Here is a 20,496-nt window from a genome sequence, read left to right on the forward strand (position 1 = left end):
CTATACCACCGTCTTCAGTTGGGTGGGAGGGAAATCCCTGGGGTATAGATGGTGGCAGAGGAGTGAGGCTTGTGCTCAGGGAGGCTGGTTTGTAGGCACTAGTGCGAGGGGTCCAGGCCTTTGTGTGCAGGGATATCAAAGCCAGGCTCTGTACACGTGTGAGCACATGTGACCTAGACCTGCAGCCCTTTGGGAGGGCGGGGCAGGGGTGCAGGTACTTCCTGCCTTTCAACTATAAGCAATGCTCTTACCCAGAAAGGGAAAACATACCTCCTCAGCTTGCTGCCCACCCCCCCTCCTCCAGTATCAAGGGCCTTCTCTAGGATGTTATGTGTCCATGAGGCTGGGGCTGAAGGCTGGGGAGCTGGCCAAATCCCAGCAGTCCCAGGACCTGCGCCTCCAGCAGCAGGTCTCAGCTGTACCAACTGTTCGGATCCTTCAGCAAGACAGGTGAGGGAGCCTCTCCTGCCCCCTCCTGCAGCAAGGGTGCCCCCACCCCTGAAACTGCTCCTGGGTCAGGAACCCATGCTCATCAGCAAACTCCAACACACCTTCCCCCCTTTTCTCCATCCGAGCCCTGAGTGATCCCTAAAAGCCCCTCAACCATCCAACAGAGCCTAGCAGAGGGTTCAAGCCCCCAGGAAGCTGATGAACTCACCTCAGCCCCTACTTTCAAATGCTCTCCTCAGTCCTTTTCTGACTCCAGAAATGCTGACGCAATGCCCCATCCAGCCACTGCTTTAAAACCTCAAGTAATTAGCCCTAGCTTTTAGGACACTTGTTTGGCATTTAAGGCCTTAACTAGCCTCAGTTCTATTGTTCCCGGAGAATTCAAAATCCCATTATCCTGCATTAGGCAAGGACCAGATCTGCTGGGACCTTGCTAAACCTGTTAATGAGTGCAGTGTACACTTGGTCCTGAGGGGTGACCACAGGGCTGACGTGGTCAGATCTGCTGCATGGCTGACAGAGCAGAGGGGAGATGAGATAAAAGGGGAGGTTGTTATAAGCAGTCCACATCAGAGCAAGAATTGGGCCGTGAGGCACCTCCTATTTACCTACAAATCAGCTCTCCAGAAGTTTAACAATGAGGTGCAATGTTATGCACATCAGTGTACAGGCTCTGGGGGGCGGGGGGGGGAGGTGGAACGCCCCCGCAGCGTATCCCAGCCACATGGAGAGAGGGTAAGGGAGCCTGCCTTCCCTCCATCAGCCTTCCACCCACGGCTCGGTTCATAGGAATGGAAGCGGCCCCTCCCAGAGGAAGGTGCTGCAGAGGCGAGGAAGTGCTGGGCTCCAAGGGCCATTCGGGCCTGTGGCTTCCCCTCCCGCTCCCTCCCCCCCCCCCCCCCCCCCCCCCGCCGCAGTTCCCACCTCCGCCCAGGAAACTCAACCGCCTGGGGGCGGCCGAGCTTCAAGGGCCCGCATGGGAACAGGGCACCGAGGGCAAAGGGTGTGCTAGGTCCCTGTGGGCTGGGCAGAGAGAGGAAGGCGGGCGCCGCGCAAACCTCCACCGGCTCCCTCCCACCAGCGTTGGGGCGCGGCCTAGGCAGCGCCCGTGAACGCTTGCCTCCGCCGCCGGACCAGTCAGAGCCTGGGAACGAAGCCCGCCGCCGCTTGCGAACCAGAAGGGACTGACGCCAGACGCGGAGGGCGGAGCGAGTAGCGGAACCAATCAGAACAAAGCGCCGCCTGAACCAGCGAGCGAGCGGCACTGCGCAGACGCAACCCTCAGACCTTACCCCCGCCCCCTAGCTTCAGCTCCCCCGGCTGCCTGCTGATCACGTGTCAGGCGCCAGCCAATGAGAAGCGAGCTCTAGCCCAATGGCGAAAAATTCAGCCAGACAGGGGGGAACAGCGTGCCATCTGCAGTAGCAGGGACATAAGGTAGTGACAGCTCAGGAGTGCTGAGCTTCCCTGGGAGGTGGGCAGCCCAGACAGCCTGCTCTGGGGCTAGGAGCAGCAAGTGATGGCGCTGCAGCCAGAAAAAAGGGCACAGGAACAAATTTGGGGGTTATAGTGAAGCTGTGAAAAATAGAAGGCTTATATTCTGCATGAAATGACAGTATGCATTTGTCAAAATCCATAGAGGGAAATGTAAACCCTGGACTGTATCAATATTGGCTCATCAACTGTAACAAATGTAACACAATACTGAATGTTAATAGGGGAAACTGAGGGGGTAGATGGGGTGTGTGGAAACACCACACTACCTGCTCAGTTCTGTAAACCTAAAACTACTAAAAAATAAAGTCTATTAATTATTTTTAAATTAAGGCTTAGGTTAGGAAGTAGATTCAAGGGACACAGGACCCACTGACCTTTTGGATGCAGGAGACGGAGAAATCAAAAACAGTTGCCAGAACTTCAACAACTGGGTAGCTGGTTGGGCCATTATCCAGATAGGACATCAGTGCAGAAGCCCGATGAGCAGTTGGACTTAGGCATCTAAAGCCCAGCAAGGCAGTGAAGAGCAGGGCTCAGAAGGCAGAACATCTGTCTCCAAGGTGGGGGTGGCTCCCAGAACTCCAAGGTCTCCCTCCCTAGCGCCCAAAGATGCTGAAAGCCATCAGACTTGGGAGTTCCACCTCCAAAGCCCACACGAAGCTACTCGGACTTTCCAGGATGCGCTGTGCCAAAGAGTCATGAGGTCCAGCCCCACAGGGACACAGAGGGGCCTGAGAGAGGCAACCCCCCACAAATGCGCACACTCGCACACACAAACCCCCCCCTGGGTGAAGTTTATTGTGTAACCTCGGGTGAGGATGGGAGGGCCAGGGCAGGGAGAGGAGGCTCTAGGAAGCTGAGTCGGAGGCCTCTGAGCTGTCCTTGACATCGGTGCTCTCTGTGGTCTCGCTGACCTCGCTGAGGTCCTTGCTGTCACCACCGCTGTCCTCGGCAGCCAGGCCCTTCTCCTCACGACCGGACTCTCCTGAGCCGGGCAGTGAGTTGCCCTTGCTCTCCGCCTTGTTCTCGATGGCGCCCAGCACTGTGTGCCTGCCCTTCTCCTTCAGCTCCAGGTGCCGCCTCAGCTGCCACCAGAAGCCCAGGGAGAAGCAGGAGGAAGATGACAGGGCCTAAGTCTCCAGACCATGTAGGCCCTCTCTGGCTGCCCAAGGGAGCCTGTGTCTGTCACTTGCTGGGGGCAGAGGGTAAAATGAGAGGCAGCAGGGCCAGGATAGGAAACACAGGACTGCATTGAGTTGAATCCTGGCTCTGCTCTCCCTGGGGCTGTTTTCTCTCCTGTAAAGGGAGTATGCTCATGCCTCCCTCATCTGGGCTGCTGTAGGACTTGACTTTCTCCTCAGCCCTGTTTTGTCTTACCCCGGAGCCTTGGGGCAGGCCATGGCTGTCCCCAGGCTCCCACTGCTATCCTGGAGCCCTCATTCTCAGTGCATCCAGGGGCCTCCCTCCCTTGCCTCTCACACCACGCCTCAGAGTGGCACAGGCTTCTTCCTGAGAATGGAATCTTGTGGCCTCCTTCAAGGCCCTGACAAGGCCCAGCTCCCTACCTGACAGCTGGGGAAACTGAGGTGATGAGCTCAGCAACGTAGCATTGTCCCAGCAACGTAGACACAATAGCTAGCACCTGATCCATCTTGTCTCTAGCCCATCACAGGCCTCCTACTGTCTCAGGGCCCCTGGGAGCTTCACCTTCCCTCCAGCAGGGGCTCCCCTACTTACCTTGCTCTTCTTTATCTGTGGGGACTGTGGCCCTGGCCCCCCTACACTTACCTCATCGGCCATCTGGGTGAGATCCCGCTTCATGGCATACGCATCTTCCCCATCTGCGTAGTATTTGGGTTCCACTTCACTGATCCTGTGGGCAGGGGTTGGAGAGAAGGAGGACAACCCGAGAATCAGGGGTCAAATTCTCCTCAGCCTTCTGGCATCATATGCTAGTGGGGCAAGATGTCATTTCCACCCAAAGGACCCTTCTGTAGACAAGCCCCATTTCCAACACTGCCTTCCCTCTGCTCTGTCAAGCAGTAAGTAGTACCCAGCGCCTTTATCCTTCTCCCCACTCCCTGGGTCCTGCCATGGTCCTGCATATCCTAACCTGGTTACCAAGATCTTTCTGTGGTTTCTTGTGAGCTGAAGCCCCGAATTTAACCATCCTCTTCCCTCCCTGCCCTGCGCCCTGTCACTTACCGAGAATGCACTGTCGGTCCCTATGCCTCCCAATTGGAACGGGGGAGGAGGGTGCTGCACCCTCTGTTCCTGACAGGCACTGCCAGGCGTGGCCCTGGCCCGAGCAGTGCAGGGGCTGAGCTTTCACTGGAGGTGTGCCTGCAGACTTGGGCATCTGCCACTGAAAGGGGGCCTGGACTCGATGGCCTAGAAAGTCCCTGCCATACCTAAGCCCCTGGAACGGTTAATCAGAGATATCAGCATTTGGGTCAAAGACTGCTCCTCAGATTTTATCACTGTGGGGAGGACAGGAGGCCCACAGGTGCACCTCTGCCCTTCACATCTGTCACATCCACCCAGGCCCTGACGCCCCCACCGAGGCAATGGAGTTGTTGCAGGGCCATGTGCTCTGCCCTAGTTGCATTACCCTGAACTTTTCAATGCGTTTAAAAAAAAAATATGAATGCAGCCCACCCAGAATCGTGCATGCCTCCCTGCACAGCCTCACATGGGAACTCTAGACCAGCAGGTCCCATAGGTGGCCACCAGACATGTGGCCCCTTGAGACATGCTGCCAGTGTAAAACACACCGGAATCTAAAGACTTAGCAAAACGAAAGAGGATGGCCTGACCGGTTTGGCTCAGTGGATAGAGCGTCAGCCTGAGGACTGAAAGGTCCCAGGTTCGATTCCGGTCAAGGGCATATACCTTGGTTGCAGGCACCTCCCCAGTGGGAGGTGTGCAGGAGGCGTCTGATCGATGTTTCTCTCTCATCGATGTTTCTAACTATCTCTCTCCCTTCCTCTCTGTAAAAAATCAATAAAATATATTAAAAAAACAAAAGAGGATGTAAAGTAACTCAATAATTTCTTATATTGGTTACCTGTTCAAATGAGAAGAATATGGATTTATTGGATTAAATAAAGTAAATTATTAAAATGAAAAAAAAATATTGTTCCTCAAATGCTCTTCACAACAGTCCCTTATCATCCTCCACCAAACTGAGGCCGAGTCCTGTCTCAGGGGGTTCCTACATGGACAGCCCACCCAGCCTCACTTTCAAGTAGCTTTTGCCATCATGTATTGGGTGCGTCGATTCCCTGCCAGGCTCTCTCTGTCCTATGCCGGGCATACAGAGACTCCAATGTCCTTGAGTGGACCCACCCTCATCCACCAGGATGCCTAGGGCTCTAGGTCAGCGGGTGCTAACCTTTCGGATCTCAGGGACCACCAGTGGTCTGCGGAACACCGGTTGGCGACCGCTGCGATCCCTCTGCTCCCCAGGCTGACAGCACATCCTACCTGGATGTGCCTAAGCTTCTGAAGCAGCACATTCTCCTTTCTTCTGGTCCCATTGGATGCTTTTAGGTACCTGGCCACTTTGAGTTCTTTTTTTTTTTAATATATTTTATTGATTTTTTTTACAGAGAGGAAGGGAGAGAGATAGAGAGCTAGAAACATCGATGAGAGAGAAACATCGATCAGCTGCCTCCTGCACATCTCCTACTGGGGATGTGCCCACAACCCAGGTACATGCCCCTGACCGGAATCGAACCTGGGACCTTCAGTCCGCAGGCCGACGCTCTATCCACTGAGCCAAACCGGTTTCGGCCACTTTGAGTTCTATTCCTAGGCTTCTGCTCATGTCCTGAGCCCTCATGTATACTCCCGAGTAGTCCATGTGCTCTTCACTACACTGCCCATCATCTGCTCTCGGCCACCATCAAGCAATCGCTCCTCCACCCAGCAAGACACACCACACATCCTCCTGCATCACACAATCCTTGGGCAGATGGCAGCAGGCAAGTGCCGTTGCCACTGAGAATGGAGGAGGCACCCTGGCAATGTGTGTGGAGTCCAGGACCTGCTCCCCATCTCAGCTGCCCCTGCCCCCCGGCCCGGAAGGCAGCTCAGTCCATCTCAGCCACATGCATGAGCCAGCCAGACCTGGGACCACCCCACTCCATTAGAAAAATCTAGATCTACTTACTGAAAGTTGAGGGTGTTGGAATAGAGGTGCAGGGCGGCCCGGTTACTGCAGGGGAATAAGGCAGTGCTGAGCTGCACAGGTTCGGCCAGGCAGGGACAGCACGTCGAGGTCCTGCCCCTTTTCCTAGTGCCCCCTCCCCACTAATCCCACTTCCCAGATCTTCTCCAAAAGCCAGGGCACCCCCAAGACCCACATCAACACAGTATCTTCTCCCCACTCCTCCCTTCCCTCGGCCCCGGCTTCCACCTCTTCCTGACATGCAGGGAGACGTATTTGGCATTGAAGTTCTCGATCATGGCTCGGGAGGCCTGGTCCATCAGCTTCTGAGCCAGGCCAAGGCGCCGGTGGGAACGCTTCACAGCCTGGAGGAAGAAGGCTAGGAGCTTGAGGGCTGCCCCAACTAACCCCTACTTCCACCCCCATCAAAGCCTGCGTGGGCCCTACGCACCAGTGAGGTGATATGTCCATGGGGCACATCATCTGGGTCCTCTTCCCTATATCAAGAAGAAAGGAGAGAGGTTAGCAAGGAGCCTGGTGAAGATGCAGCCACCCCCACCTCCCGGCACATGCGCATGGCAGGACCATGTGCCGGGAGGTAGCCCCAGATCTGGGGTGGCAGGAGAGCTGGGACTCTCAAACCCCTCACCACAGCCAAAAGACATGTGTAGTGTCAATGGAGTGCAATGGAATATGGTTCGGTGATAAAAAGAAATGCGCTAGCAAACCATGAAAAGACATGGAGGAACCTTAAAGGCACATTACTAAGTGAAAGAAGCCAATCTGAAAAGGCTACCTCATTTCTGATTGCAGCTAAATGACATTTTGGGGAAAGGAAAATCAAAACTATAATGAGATACCACCTCCCACCTGTTAGAGTGGCCATTATCAACAAGACAAGCAATGACAAGTGTTGGAGAGGCTGTAGAAAAAAGGGAACCGTCATCCACTGCTGGTAGGAAGGTAGACTGGTACAACCACTATGGAAAGCAGTCTGGCAATTCCTCAAAAATTTAAGGATAGCCAGAACCGGTTTGGCTCAGTGGATAGAGCGTCGGCCTGCGGACTGAAAGGTCCCAGGTTCGATTCCGGTCAAGGGCATGTACCTGGGTTGCGGGCACATCCCCAGTAGGAGATGTGCAGGAGGCAGCTGATCAATGTTTCTCTCTCATCGATGTTTCTAACTCTCTATCTCTCTCCCTTCCTCTCTGTAAAAAATCAATAAAATATATTTAAAAAAAAATTTAAGGATAGAGCTACCATACGACCACAACCCAGTAATCCCTCTCCTGGGTATAGACCCGAAAAACTCTGACCCTAACCCTAACCCGGCCAGTGTGGCTCAGTGGTTGAGCTTGGACCTATGAACCAGGAGGTCACAGTTCTATTCTGGTCAAGGCACAGGCAGGTGCCCAGGTTGCAGGCTCGATCCCCAGTAGGGGGCGTGCAAGAGGCAGCCGATCAATGATTCTCTCATCATTGATGTTTCTATCTCTCTCTCCCTCTCCCTTCCTCTCTGAAATCAATAAAAATACATTAAAAATTTTAACTGAAAACTGAACTTAAGAGTCTAGAAATTAATTTTAAAAAAACAACCCAGGCAGCATCCACCAGACACGTGCAGTGCTGGTGCCCCCACCCCTGTGGAAGATCCATGCCCCATCCCCCAGCTCCCACACCGGGCTTCTCTCCCTTCTTGGTAACTCACATTTTGGCCAGGACATACCCCACAATCTTCCCATTCTCATCCTCAGCGATGTAAGAGAGCTGGGTGACAGGGAGGAGAAAGAAGTCAGAGAACAACTTCCTGTCAGAGGTGAGGAGCCCTTAGCAGCCACCTAGTCCCATGGCTCGCTGTGTGCATGACAGACAGAAGTCCCTCCAGTGGTAAGTTCAGTAACTGCTCCTGACCTCCAGGCCAAGTGCCTTGGTTTCCCCATACCACACTCTGCCCTGTCGTAGGCAGGGAGAGGACAGACACAGGTGGGAATCCTGCCCCTCCCTTGGCCCAGTCCTTAAGCTCCCCACCCCAGCTGAGAGCACCCACTCCTCCCAAACTGACGCCTGGTGTCCCCGGTCCCCAAATCCAGCTGCCCACCTGGGGCCAGGAGAGGCCATGGTAGAAGTAGTACTTCATTTGGTAGTTCTCTGGCAGGCACAGCAGGTTGCAGTGCTGCATGTTCATCAGGTCCTCTGGCTGCGGGAGGAGGGCATGGGAATGCGGTCAGACCAGGGTCTGCAGTGACTAAGCAGGCCCGGGTCCTGTCAAAGCCCGCTCGCTGTCTGTCTATTCACTGACGCCCCCCTCCCCCTCGCTCCCGCCCGCCTTACCCCCGCAGGGCTGGGCGGGCCTGTCTTTGCACCGGTCTGGCCCACAGCCACTGTGCAAAACTCGTCTGTTCCTGGAATGAATGTGGGTGCAAGGGGAGCTCCCAGACACCATCCAACTGAGCCCCGACATCCCGCAAAGACGGGGTTTGCAGCCCCGACCCCCTCTCCGGGTAGGTCCGGCCCCCTCTTCGTGTAGATCCAGCCCCACGGGCACGATGGCCTTCACCAGCCCCGCACAGGGCGGCCGGCCCGGGACTCTAGGCCCCTCAAGAGCATGCGCACGCGGCCACCCAGCCCGCACCCACGCCACGCGGACAGTCTTCCGCCCCGGACCCTCACCCTCGCATTGCGGATGTTCATGACGGCGGCGAGGATGGCGGCTCCCAGCGGATCGTGAACGCGCAGTCAGCTGCTGCTGGCCGGACCCGGGCTGGGGCTGGGGATGGGGCTGGGGCCGGGACCGGGGCCGGGTTCGGGCTCGCGGGGGCGGCGGCGGAAGGGGCGGTGTGCGCCGGGCGGTCCACAGGCCGGAAGTGCTGCCGCTGCACCCGCCCTCGTGGCCGCACGACCAATGCGGGAGGCGGGCGGGGGGCCGGGGCGGGGCTGTCGGTGGGCGGGGCGGGGGTAGGCAAATGCTCGGGGCGGTCAGGACCGTGGGCTGGCGGGTCACTGTCCGGGTGAGCAGGTGTCCTCCGGCCACCGCGGCGGCTGCCCCTCCCTCGACCCCACAGACACACACACGCTCGCGGGCAGAGGAACAGGCTCAGCTTTATTTTGCGGCTCCGCGGGCGGGGTCGGCAGGTGGGGACCCGGCGCCCTGGGCAGGGATCGGGGCGTGGACAGGGACAGGGGCTCAGCGGCTCAGCAGAGCGTCCAGCATCTCTTCGCACATGGCTAGGCACCGCGGCACGTGGAAGCAGCCTGCGGGGAAAGGCGAGATGGCGAATTGGGAGGGCCGGGGTCAGCCAAATTTCCAGAGCTCCCGAGGCCCCACCCAGTCTCCCACTCACCTTTGAAAGGACCTCCCTTGATGGTGAGGGCAACCGACCCATCTCGGTTTAGGTAGCCAAACCACTCCCCATGCTCAGGATCGCGAAACTGGAATAACAATGACATAGTGACAGCCAGCACCTACAGGAGCTGTCCATATGAGACAGGCCTGGGGAAGGGCTTCTCACTGCCCCACTGCACCGCGACCAGGGTCAGAGCTGCGGTTGACCCCAGGTAACATGGCTCCAAGATCAGTGCTCAGCGTAGTGGTCAAAGATAAAAGCGAGGGGCTTTCCCTTTTTACCTTCCTGCCAGGGGGGTGGGGAGGATGAAAGCCTGCAGTTAACCCACTGAGGGAAGGGGCCACAGGCTGTTAGATGGAACACTAGGGGATAAACCAACAAGAACCCTGCTTGGGGGTGACAGACACACTGTATCTTGTTCAAATGCCATCTCTATCTCTTGGAAATATATTCCTTAAATGTAACTTCAGACAGTTTAAACTGGTGGCCTCTAACACATGTTCTTCATGAAATGCATTCAGTATTAAGATATAGCCTTGCCCTGGCCAGTGTGCCTCAGTTGGTTAGGTGTCATCCCTTGCTTTGAAGGGGTGCTAATTCAATTCCCAGTCAGGACTCACGCCAGGGTTACAGGCTCCATCACCAGTAGGGGCTGTGCAGGAGGCAGCCAATTGATATTTTGCTCACACATCGATGTTTCTCCCTCTCCCTTCCTCTCCCTTTAAAAAAATCACTAAAAAATATTTTTATACATTTATTTTTTTATATACATTTATTTTTTAAATATATTTTGTTGATTTTTTACAGAGAGGAAGGGAGAGGGATAGAGAGTTAGAAACATGTCGATCAGCTGCCTCCTGCACACCCCCTACTGGGGATGTGCCTGCAACCAAGTACATGCCCTTGACTGAAATCGAACCTGGGACCCTTCAGTCCCCAGGCCAACACTCTATCCCAGGGGTGGGCAAACTTTTTGACTCGAGGGCCACAGTGGGTTCTTAAACTGGACCGGAGGGCCGGAACAAAAGCATGGATGGAGTGTTTGTGTGAACTCATATAAATTCAAAGTAAACATCATTACACAAAAGGGTACGGTCTTTTTTTTTTTTAGTTTTATTCATTTCAAATGGGCCGTAGTTTGCCCACGGCTGCTCTATCCAGTGAGCCAAACCAGCTAGGGCTAAAAAATATTTTTAAAGACATAGCCTTGAGTCTCATGACTTCCTGGTTTGGAAGTAGTGATGAGCTTGTGCTAGACTTGAGATGCCTCTCTAAGTACAGTGTAACATGAACATATTTGGGGTTTCTATTGGTGACAAAGTCAGGTGCTGCTACTGTGGTCACTGCCTCCCTTCATAATGGGAGTTAATGCTGGGTTTCAGTTAGTGCTTAGTAAAAATAAAGATGGCCGGAACCGGTTTGGCTCAGTGGATAGAGCGTCGGCCTGCGGACTGAGGGGTCCCGGGTTCGATTCCGGTCAAGGGCATATACCTGGGTTGCGGGCACATCCCCAACGGGAGATGTGCAGGAGGCGGCTAATCGATGTTTCTCTCCCATCGATGTTTCTAACTCTCTATCTCTCTCCCTTCCTCTCTGTAAAAAAATCAATAAAATATATTAAAAAAAAAAAAGATGTAATTTTCCCTCCAGTTTTAAAGCCTGTGGACCCAAGAATAAGACCCCCTGCTGGTTCTTCTCCCCTTTGCTGGGCCCTCCTATTCCCTCCTCTCCTGTACTTTTAAAAGCTTACTCTGTCTCCTGGCTTCCAGTATCATCTATATTCTTATTACATCCAAACAGTCATGGCCCAGACCTTCCCAATGAACTAGACTATGATCATCTGTCCACTGCATCTCCCACTCCAGGCCAGGCCCCCACCCTCACTGGCCAGGATGACAGCTACAGCCTCTGGCTCTGTGCCCCACAGTCTCTTCCTGAAGGCCCAGGACCCAGTAATGCCTAAATCAGAAAAGCTAATAACTCTGTACAGACCACCATTATTCCTTCCCACAGCCCCTGACCTTGCTTTATTTTCCATAGTTCCCATCGCCATCTGTGCTTGCCTGTTCACTAGTTTATAGTCTGTGTCCCCCACCCTCCCCAATGAAACATGAGCTCCAGGGGAGCAGGGACTGCTTTGCTGACTAAACAGGGGGCACTGGGGGAACCTCCAGTAACTCTCAGATCAGCTGAGGGACCACATTCAATGAAGCAGAGAGTAGGGGGTGCGGGATGAGCCACCCTATCCCTGCCCAGCCTCCTCCCACTGCCCAGGAAAGCCTGCCCCTGGCCTGCCCAGGGAAGAATGACTGCCCACTGTCTCTCCCACGCCCTTGCCCAGCCCATCAAGGGCTGTGGACCAGGAAGCAGCACTTACCTGGCGGAAGGTGTACTCAGCCACCTGGTAGAAGAGGTGCAGTAAGGCAGGGTCCCCACTGTCGCTGTAGCCCATAAGGAAGGCAATCATGGCTTCACTGTGCGGCCACCAGAGCTTCATGGCCCACTCCAGCTGAGAGCAGAGCAGAGGTAGCATCTGAGTGCCCTGCATCCCACCGCCCAACACCTGTCTCAGCAGGAAGGTCACCCTCATCTTTCAGGTCCTGGCTCTGACTCCCTCTGGCCCAAGCACTTGTAGCCTAGTCACAGGATGGACATCTCTGGGGGTTCGAAAGGCTCCTCAGAATAGGACTAGCTTCTTGAGCCAAGGCACCCCAAAGGGCAGGGGTGGGTCAGGCTTCTCTTTAACCTTGGAATTGAAACCAGGTCTGTCTTAAGCCCCTCGGACACTCAGCCACCCTCTGCAGATCTCAGCAGGATCAAGACAGAGGAAACAGACATAGGACACAAATCTGTTCCCCCTGCTGACACCTTAAAATCACCCAGAGAGCCCAGCCAGCATGGCTCAGTGATTGAGCATTGACCTATGAACCAGGAAGCCACGGTTCAATTCCCGGTCAGGGCACATGGGCGGGTTGTGGGCCCAATCTCCAGTGGGGGGGCGTGCAGGAGGCAGCTGATCAATGATTCTCTCTCATCATTGATGTTTCTATCTCTCTCTCCCCCTCCTTCCTTTATGAAATCAATACAAATATATTTTAAAACGTTGAAAACTTTTACTAAAACAAATCACCCAGAGAGCCTTTCAAAGATGAAGGGGACAAGTGTCTCTGCATCGGCATTGTCTGTGCTCCCTAATGGCCTCCCTATGCACATAAGGTTGAGGACCACTGGCACAGAAGTCGAGAACTTACCACCCGGGTCACACTGGGCAAGTTCACTGCTGAGCCCCGAGTCCCCCTCTATGAATTAGGTGATGGCGCCCTAGCCGGCTTGGCTCAGTGGATAGAGCATCAGCCTGAGGACTGAAGGGTCCTAGGTTTGATTCCAGCCAAGGTTACATGCCTGGGTTGTGGGCTCCGTCCCCAGTAGGGGGCGTGCAGGAGGCAGCCGATCAATGATCCTCTCTCATCATTGATATTTCTATCTCTTCCTCTCCCTTTCTCTGAAATCAATAAATATATTTAAAAAAAAAAAAGACATAGGTGAGGGCAGCAGCCATGAACTACCCAGGACAGAAAGCTTAGAATAGGTTAGCATCATGTGGCCCTGGGCGCATTCCTACCTGGGTAGGGCAGAGGCCATCCACATCCTGGAAGTACAAGAGGCCTCCGTGGTCAGGGTCCCATCCAGAGCGGAAAGGTAACAATAGGAACTTGTCAATAATGTGGGCTCGAAGTTCAGGGTCACCTTTCCGGGTGGCGTGACGGAGCAGGAACCATCCAGCTTCTAGTGCGTGGCCTGGTGAAGGCTCAGGGTAAGGTAGGCAGTGGATTCTCCCCTACGCAGGGAGGCTCAAGCCCTGTGTTGACCACTGTGCCTGCCTTCCTCCCTAACAGTGGGAGCTGCTCTGAGCTCCCTGCCCCACCCAACAGCCTCTCCCATGCAGAAAAATCACCCCCCAGCCCACCCCAGACTACCTCTCTTGCTGCCACCCCAGCCTGGAAGGCCTATCACCCATTCTTTGCCTGGTCCTTGGTTGGTGGAGGGTGGAAGGAGGAAGGCAGTCCCCATGCTGAAGCCCAGGAACCAAGGCTGGTCACTTCCCTCCTCCTGGATGGCACCCGGCCCACCCTGCTCCTCACCTGCATTCTGGTGTCTCCCCAGGCAACCGGGGAGTTCCTTGCCATCCTCTGACACATTCTCCAGCACAGCCTGCCCATCCCTCTGCCAGGGGAAGAGAAGGGAATTCTGCCTTCAGCCCCCCACCATCCAACCAGAAAGACCCTCCTTCCCTCCATAATCTGCAAGCTTGGGTAAGCCTGGCTCAGAGGTGTGTTTGAGGAGGGGCCAGTTCACTCCCAGGAGTCCAGAAAGCTTGTAACCCTTGCTTTAGGCCTGCCCTCCCCCTTCCAAGAAGGAAAAGGTGAAACACCCAAGAGGACTGGGATTGGATGGGCTGGGCTGCCCACAGAAGCGTGGAAGGACTTGGGTCTGGCTGGTTTCCTGCTCTCTGATGTGTCCCAGGCTCTGGCACCCTCCTTCCCTCTTGCCCTCGGCCCCACCCAGCTCTCTGGGCTCTCTCCACATTTCCAAGGGTCCTGGGCCCAGCCTCCCTACCATTTTTTTTGTTTTGTTAATCCTCACCCAATGACACTTTCCCATTGACTTTTAGAGAGTGGAAGGGAGGGGGAGAGACAGAGAAACATCGATAAGACACATCTATTGGTTGCCTTCCACACAAGCCCTGACCTGACCAGGCCCAGGGATTGATTGAGCCTGCAACCGATGTACTTGCCTTTGACTGAATCGAACCCAAGACCCTTCAGTGCGAGGACTGATGCTCTATCCAGAGCCAAACCGGCTAGGGCAAGCCTCCCTATCTTGAAGGGGACCATCAGGGCCCGGATCAGGGCGGGTGTGTGTGGAGGAAGAGCCCGGAGTGGGAGATGCCCCAGTCTGGCAGCTGGCATCAGCCTCCCGCCCCCACCTGGACATGCTGCAGAATCCTCTGGGCGCACCAATCATCCAGCTCCGCGTACTTGCTGGCCATCTCCTTGTCTGCCTCCCCGAGCTGCTCCACCAGGTTGAGCAGCATCATGGGCACCGCCATGGACTCTGAGGCTGGGGCCCCTGAGAGCCAGGGCCGGCCCAGTCCCGATGGGTCTTTCCGCACCCAGTGGACGATCTGATCCATCATCTCCACAGCTTCGCTCTGGGTGGGGGGAGGGGAGGGGAGGCCCAGGCTGAGGCTGCATCCCATCCAGCCCGCCCACTCACAGGACACCTTTCTCCACCCAGGGCCCACTCCGGGCCTGGCCCCAGGTTGGGTGTGGGGGGCCAGGGTGGATCTGCCCCACCCTGACTCAGAGGCTCCCAGTCTGGGGGTAAAGGCCACTCCCAGGCAGTGAGGTTGGGTCTGAAAGCACGAGGCGCCCCAGGAGGAGGGAGAGGCCCCCTTCCAGGTAGAAGCTGGGCAAGGATTGGCCCCTTTGTGACCAGGAGAGGGGAGTTCAGAAGCGAACAAGACTTCTGGGGGACGCCCTTAGGCACACAGTGAGAACATAGTGCAATAAGGAGGGTATTGCCAGCAGCCTCGGAGCCCCGGGGGCCCATCGGAAGGATTAACATTGAAAGCAGATCCAGCCTGCAGGCAGGGCCGGGCAAGGATTAACATTGAAAGCAGATCCGGCCTGCAGACGGCGCACGCAAAGTGGGAATGCGCGTGGCTATGCCCAGCACAGGCCAGAGCACAGAGACGCTCAGGACAGCCTTCCTCCCACACACCTGGTAACGTGCTTCCCCTGTCACCCTCCACAGCTCATCCATGGCCATGATGTAGAAACACTCGCTAAAGATGGTTCGCTGCACCTTGACCGGGCGGCCATCCCGCGTCAGGACAAAGGCACACTTCTTCCCAGGAGGTGCCACTCGGGCGTAGCGCAGCAAAAATTCGCCACCTGGTGGTTGGGAAGTTGACATGCTAGAACTCAGGTGAGGACAATGCCTCCCCTTCCATCACTGTTTCTAATCTAGACCCACAAACTGCCGCCTCCCGCTCTCCCCCGCCCCCCACCCGCAGGAAGTATGCACACAGGAGCTATTGAGTAAACTTGGGAGTAACTTCTGGGGAGATGGGGCAGGGAGGGGGCACCTGCTTTAGCTGAATCCAGAAGTTCTGGGCGGCGGAAGCGCTCAAATTTGCGGTACAAGCGACAGTACATCCACACCTGGAGGGGCAGAGGGAACACGGCTTAAGCGGGGAGCAGCAGGGACCTCAGGGCTGGGATGAGGGGGAGTCCTAGATGCCCTGTCCGAGAGGAATAGTGTTTTGAGATGACAGGCCTTGTGGTGTGGGTGTGTATGCATGCGTGGACCGTAAGCCTGACTTTGGCTTATGCCCCTGGGGGAGCTGCAAGCCTCAGCACATCCTTACCTGCCTCCCCTGCAGCCAGACATACTTGAGGTCGTCATACACCTTCCCGTTGCGGCCGAGGCAGGTGAAGAAGCCCCTGTTGGACACAAAGTTAGCAAAGGGAAAAGGGGGCCTGCACCCACCACAGCCCACTGGGCCCAGCAGATCTGAGTCTGCTGGCGGGGGGGTGGGGGGGGGCAAAGACCATGTTGAGGAGACCAGAAAGAAAAGGCGCACCCATGCTCCTGGTCGTGGGAGTGCTCCATCCAGAAAGCCACCACGCGGTCCAGCTCCTGCCCCAGGCGCTCCTTCCAGGCTTGCAGAGTCTCTCGTTCCTTCTCCATGTCCTGGGGGAAACTTACGACTTGGAGGCTCAGCTCCCCGACAGACCCGACCTCTCCATCTTCCTGGTATCCAGCCTCCTCACCGGGTTCTTCTGTGCCCAAAACACCCCAGGCTTGAGTGGGCTGTCTGACCCGTCTCCTGGGCTTGGGAACCCAGCCCCTGGGGTTCGCCCCCCCCACCACCCGTGTGCGGGGCTGTCCTCCGGCCCGGGACCAGCCCCAGGACTGATCCCACCAACCCCGGGGATCTACCCGCCACGAATCCCACCACGGGCCTGCCACACTCAAAGACGCCCCCCACCTCATCCCTACCTCTCCTCCAAGAAGCCAAACGGAGCGGGTCACGGTCCCGTGACTGTCACTCAGCTGATCCAGCTTTGCCCCACCCATCCCCTCCTCCGGGGTTTGTAGGGCCTGAGGGCGGGGCCCGATGTGGGGGCGGGGCTTGGTCATCACTAGGCCACGCCCCCGCGCTCGGGCTCCGCCTTCACGCTCAGGGCTCGCTGAGACCCTCTGGTGGCTGAAGTTCGCGATTGCCGCTGCTGGAGCCCTCAGCTCAATATAGTAACCTCTTAGTGGGAAATACTGTACTGGGTTAGCTGGCTGGAAGATCTGGGGTTGTGGGGGGTGTTTTGGGAAACACGAGCCGGCTTTCCCTCCTCAACCACCTCCCCCTGAATCCTGAGAGGGGTCCTAGTGTGTGTGTTGGGGGCGGGGAGGGGCTAGGCAGGGCTGAGAGACCAAGGGGGATGGCCTCAGCAAGGGTATGAGGCTCAGGTACAGCAAGAGAGGGGACAGCTGGAAGTGCCTGGACTGAGGCCCCTCTGACCTGTGACCCTACAGGGTGGGCAACTCCTCTGGATGAACCAGCTCCTCATCAACCGCTTTAGCGGTCAAGGCCAATACAAGGCAGCTCAAAAGCCATACAGCAATTGTGCAGGTAAGAGTGGGCATCCCGGGGGCTCTCTGCCTTCCAGCCCTCCAAGTTCTCCAGACTTGTTTGCCAGTGCCCAGATGTGGTCTTCGTAGCTCTAGGACTGAGCAAGGCTGACTGACCAACTGTCCCCCACTTTCCCTGCCAAGGGCGGAATTATGTGGAGGCGGCAGTCCAGGGGCCAGATTGCCTGAGAGCCCTGGGCTCCCAGTGTGACTTGGAGGAGCTTGGACTTCTGGGTTGGTTGGATTTCAGGCCTCTCACCTCATCAGTGCAGCTTCAGAACACAGCTGGAACAGAGAGATTCTAATGCCTGGGCATGGCCCTATACTGCAGCTCCTACTGCTGTTGCTGGTCTTCTTAATTTTTTTTAATATATTTTTTATTGATTTTTTTACAGAGAGGAAGGGAGAGAGATAGAGAGTTAGAAACATCGATGAGAGAGAAACATCGATCAGCTGCCTCCTGCACATTTCCTACTGGGGATGTGCCCGCAACCCAGGTACATGCCCTTGACCGGAATCGAACCTGGGACCTTTCTGTCCGCAGGCCGGTGCTCTATCCACTGAGCCAAACCGGTTTCGGCTGGTCTTCTTAATTTTTAAAAATATGGGAAGGGAGAGGGAGAGAGAAACATCTATAGGCTGCCTCCTGCATACCCCCTACTGGGGATTGAGCCCCCAACCAGGACATGTGCCCTGACTGGGAATTGAACCAGGGACCTTTCGCTGTATGGGACCACACTCAACCAACTGAGCCACACCGGCCAGGGTATATGTGTGCTGGTCTTTGATGTCACAGTGCCTGCCTCTCCCTGTGGAGGTCCCTGGGCTCAGTCAGGTCAGAGTTGGTGGAGTAGGGAAGACAGAGCTATGTCACAATGAGTAGGACCCCCACACAATACGAGACACCAGGAGTCCAGCAGAGTGAGCACCAGGGAAAGAAGAGCTGGCCCTGAGAGGCTTCCTGGGAGAGATGGAATTGGACTGGGCCTCCCTTGCAACTGTGAGCCAGCACTGCATGAGTTCCTGCCGAAGGCTGACCTTCCGATGCCCTTTGTGATGTTTGAGAATAAGACTGACCTCCCTTGCCCCGCCGGTTGTATTTCAGTTGGTTGAGTATCCAGTGTTGTCCCATGCACCCCAAAAGGTCGCTGGTTCAATTCTTGGTCAGGGCATATACCCAGGTTTCAGGCTCAATCCCCAGTGGGGGGCATCTAGGAGGCAGCTCATTGATGTTTCTCTCTCGTCAATGTATATATATATTCCTAGCTGGTGTGGCTCGGTGGATGGAGCATCGGTCTGCAGACTGAAGGGTCCCGAGTTTGATTCCAGTCAAGGGCACATGCCTGGGTTGTGGGCTTGATCCCCAGTGGGGCGGCGTGCAAGAGGCAGCCAATCAATGATTCTTATCATTGATGTTTCTATTTTTCTCTCCCTCTCCCTTTCTCTCTGAAATAAACACACACACACACACACACACACACACACACACATATATATATATTTTAAATAAAAAAAAGACTGGCCAGTGAGAAGGTGTGGTACAGGCAAACCTTAGAGATACTGTGGGTTCTGTTCCAGAACACTGCAATGAAGTGAATTGTAATCTTTTTGCTGGTGGAGGGTCTTGCCTTTAATTTGTAAAAGACAGCCCTAGCTGGTTTGGTTTAGTGGATAGAGTGTTGGTCTGTGGACTGAAGGGGTCCGGGTTTGATTCTGGTCAAGGGCACATACCTGGGTTGCAGGTTCGATCCCCAGTAGGGAGTGTGCAGGAGGCAGCCAATCAATGGTTCTATCTCATCATTGATGTTTCTATATCTCTCTCCCTCTCCCTTCCTCTCTGAAATCAATAAAAATAGATGATAGATAGATAGATAGATAGATCTACACTAATAAAAGAGAAAAATGGTAATTGGCGTACGACGATACCCTTTTCATTGGCTAATCAGGGCTATATGCAAATTAACTGCCAACTATGATTGACAGTTAACTGCCAACTAAGATTGGCAGTTAACTGCCAACTAAGATTGGCAGTTAACTGCCAACTAAGATTGGCAGTTAACTGCCAACAAGATGGTGGCTAATTTGCATATGTAGGCACAATGCAGGGAGGCGAAAGGGAAAGCAGGAAGAAGCCCCCTGCCACTGACAGTGATTGGAAACCCAGGGGGGAGCTAAGAGCTGGGGGGCAGGGCAAAGGCAGCCCTGGGGCCGCCTTTGCCCTGCCCCCCAGCCATGATCGGAGAATCAGGCGCCTTTGCCGCCCTGGCCACTGATAGCAGGAAGTAGCGGTGGAGCCAGCGATGGGAGCTGGACACGGTCGAAGCTGGCAGTCCCGGGAGCTAGGGGTCCCTTGCCTGGGCCTAAAGCGAAGCCCACGATCGCGGGGCCGCTGCAGCTGCGGGTCCCCGTTGCCCGGGCCGGATGCCTAGGCCAGAGGCGTTAGGCCTGGGCAGGGGTGGAGCCTGCAACCACGGGGAGCTGGGGGTCCCCTGCCCAGGCCTGACACCTCTGCCGGAGGCCTCAGGCCTGGTCAAGGGGCCGATCCGGTGATTGGTGATCGGAGGGTGATGAGGGTCAACTCCTCTGGCCAAGGCCTCAGGCCTGGGCGGGGGCCAGAGCCAGTGATCGGGGGGAGATGGGGGTCCCCTGTCCAAGCCTGACACCTCTGGCGGAGGCGTCAGGCCTGGGCAAGGGGCCAATCAGGTGATCAGAGGGTGATGGGGGTCTACGCCTCTGGCTGAGGCATCAGGCCTGGGCAAGGGGCAGAGCCAGCAATTGGAGGGGTCTGGGGGTCCCCTGCCCAGGCCTAATGCCTGGGCCAGAGACATCAGGCCTGGGCTGGGGGCAGAACCAGTGATGGGGGGAAATGAGGGTCCCCTGCCCAGGCCTGACGTCTCTGTCAGAGGCGTCTGGCCTGGGCAAGGGGCCGATCCTGCGATTGGAGGGTGATGGGGGTCAACGCCTGAGGGCTCCCAGTATGTGAGAGGGGGCAGGCTGGGCTGAGGGACACTCCCCCCCCACACACACCCAGTGCACGAATTTCGTGCACCGGGCCCCTAGTAGATAGATAAAACTGACAACACTCTTTTCCCCTCACGGGTCTCTCCCCAGGAGACTGATGAGTGGTGAGCCCATTAGAGACCAGCACCAACTGGTATGGCCCTGCCTTCTGGAGTGCCATGCAGGCTGTCCTGAGGCAGGTGAGTGTGTGTTGGGACAGCAGAGGGTGGGTGGGAAAAACCCCTACACCCTGTGAAGGTTAAGCATCCAGTCATCTGTCACATGCCTGACAGATCTGCACAGGCCCCGCCCCTTCTGGGGCCAGCCCCACAGACCATT

General features: G+C 55.9%; 2 protein-coding genes across 3 annotated transcripts; both read right to left on the reverse strand.

The window, feature by feature from the left end:
- Window positions 1-2,718: 2,718 nt before the first annotated feature.
- NAA10 (N-alpha-acetyltransferase 10, NatA catalytic subunit) lies at window positions 2,719-8,940 on the reverse strand. 2 transcript variants are annotated; one of them, XM_081081440.1, is made up of 8 exons: window positions 8,789-8,940; window positions 8,217-8,315; window positions 7,827-7,885; window positions 6,570-6,615; window positions 6,368-6,483; window positions 6,122-6,166; window positions 3,736-3,820; window positions 2,719-3,032 (listed from the first exon to the last, which is right to left on the reverse strand). In XM_081081440.1, exons 1-8 carry the CDS (start codon window positions 8,807-8,809, stop codon window positions 2,796-2,798), a joined length of 708 nt encoding a protein of 235 aa, XP_080937566.1. In that variant the 5' UTR covers window positions 8,810-8,940; the 3' UTR covers window positions 2,719-2,795. The 2 variants fall into 2 exon arrangements, with proteins under 2 accessions (XP_080937566.1, XP_080937567.1); XM_081081441.1 differs by lacking the exon at window positions 8,789-8,940 and adding an exon at window positions 8,450-8,723.
- Window positions 8,941-9,197: 257 nt separating this feature from the next.
- RENBP (renin binding protein) lies at window positions 9,198-16,612 on the reverse strand. Its single transcript, XM_081081978.1, has 11 exons — window positions 16,531-16,612; window positions 16,112-16,310; window positions 15,896-15,971; window positions 15,614-15,689; window positions 15,247-15,419; window positions 14,450-14,674; window positions 13,605-13,686; window positions 13,085-13,260; window positions 11,840-11,971; window positions 9,460-9,547; window positions 9,198-9,370 (listed from the first exon to the last, which is right to left on the reverse strand). Exons 2-11 carry the CDS (start codon window positions 16,216-16,218, stop codon window positions 9,303-9,305), a joined length of 1,203 nt encoding a protein of 400 aa, XP_080938104.1. The 5' UTR covers window positions 16,219-16,310; window positions 16,531-16,612; the 3' UTR covers window positions 9,198-9,302.
- Between the last annotated feature and the right edge of the window lie 3,884 nt (window positions 16,613-20,496).

Source organism: Myotis nattereri (genome assembly GCF_964212035.1).
Source record: "Myotis nattereri genome assembly, chromosome: X".
In the NCBI taxonomy this organism is placed as follows: domain Eukaryota; kingdom Metazoa; phylum Chordata; class Mammalia; order Chiroptera; family Vespertilionidae; genus Myotis; species Myotis nattereri.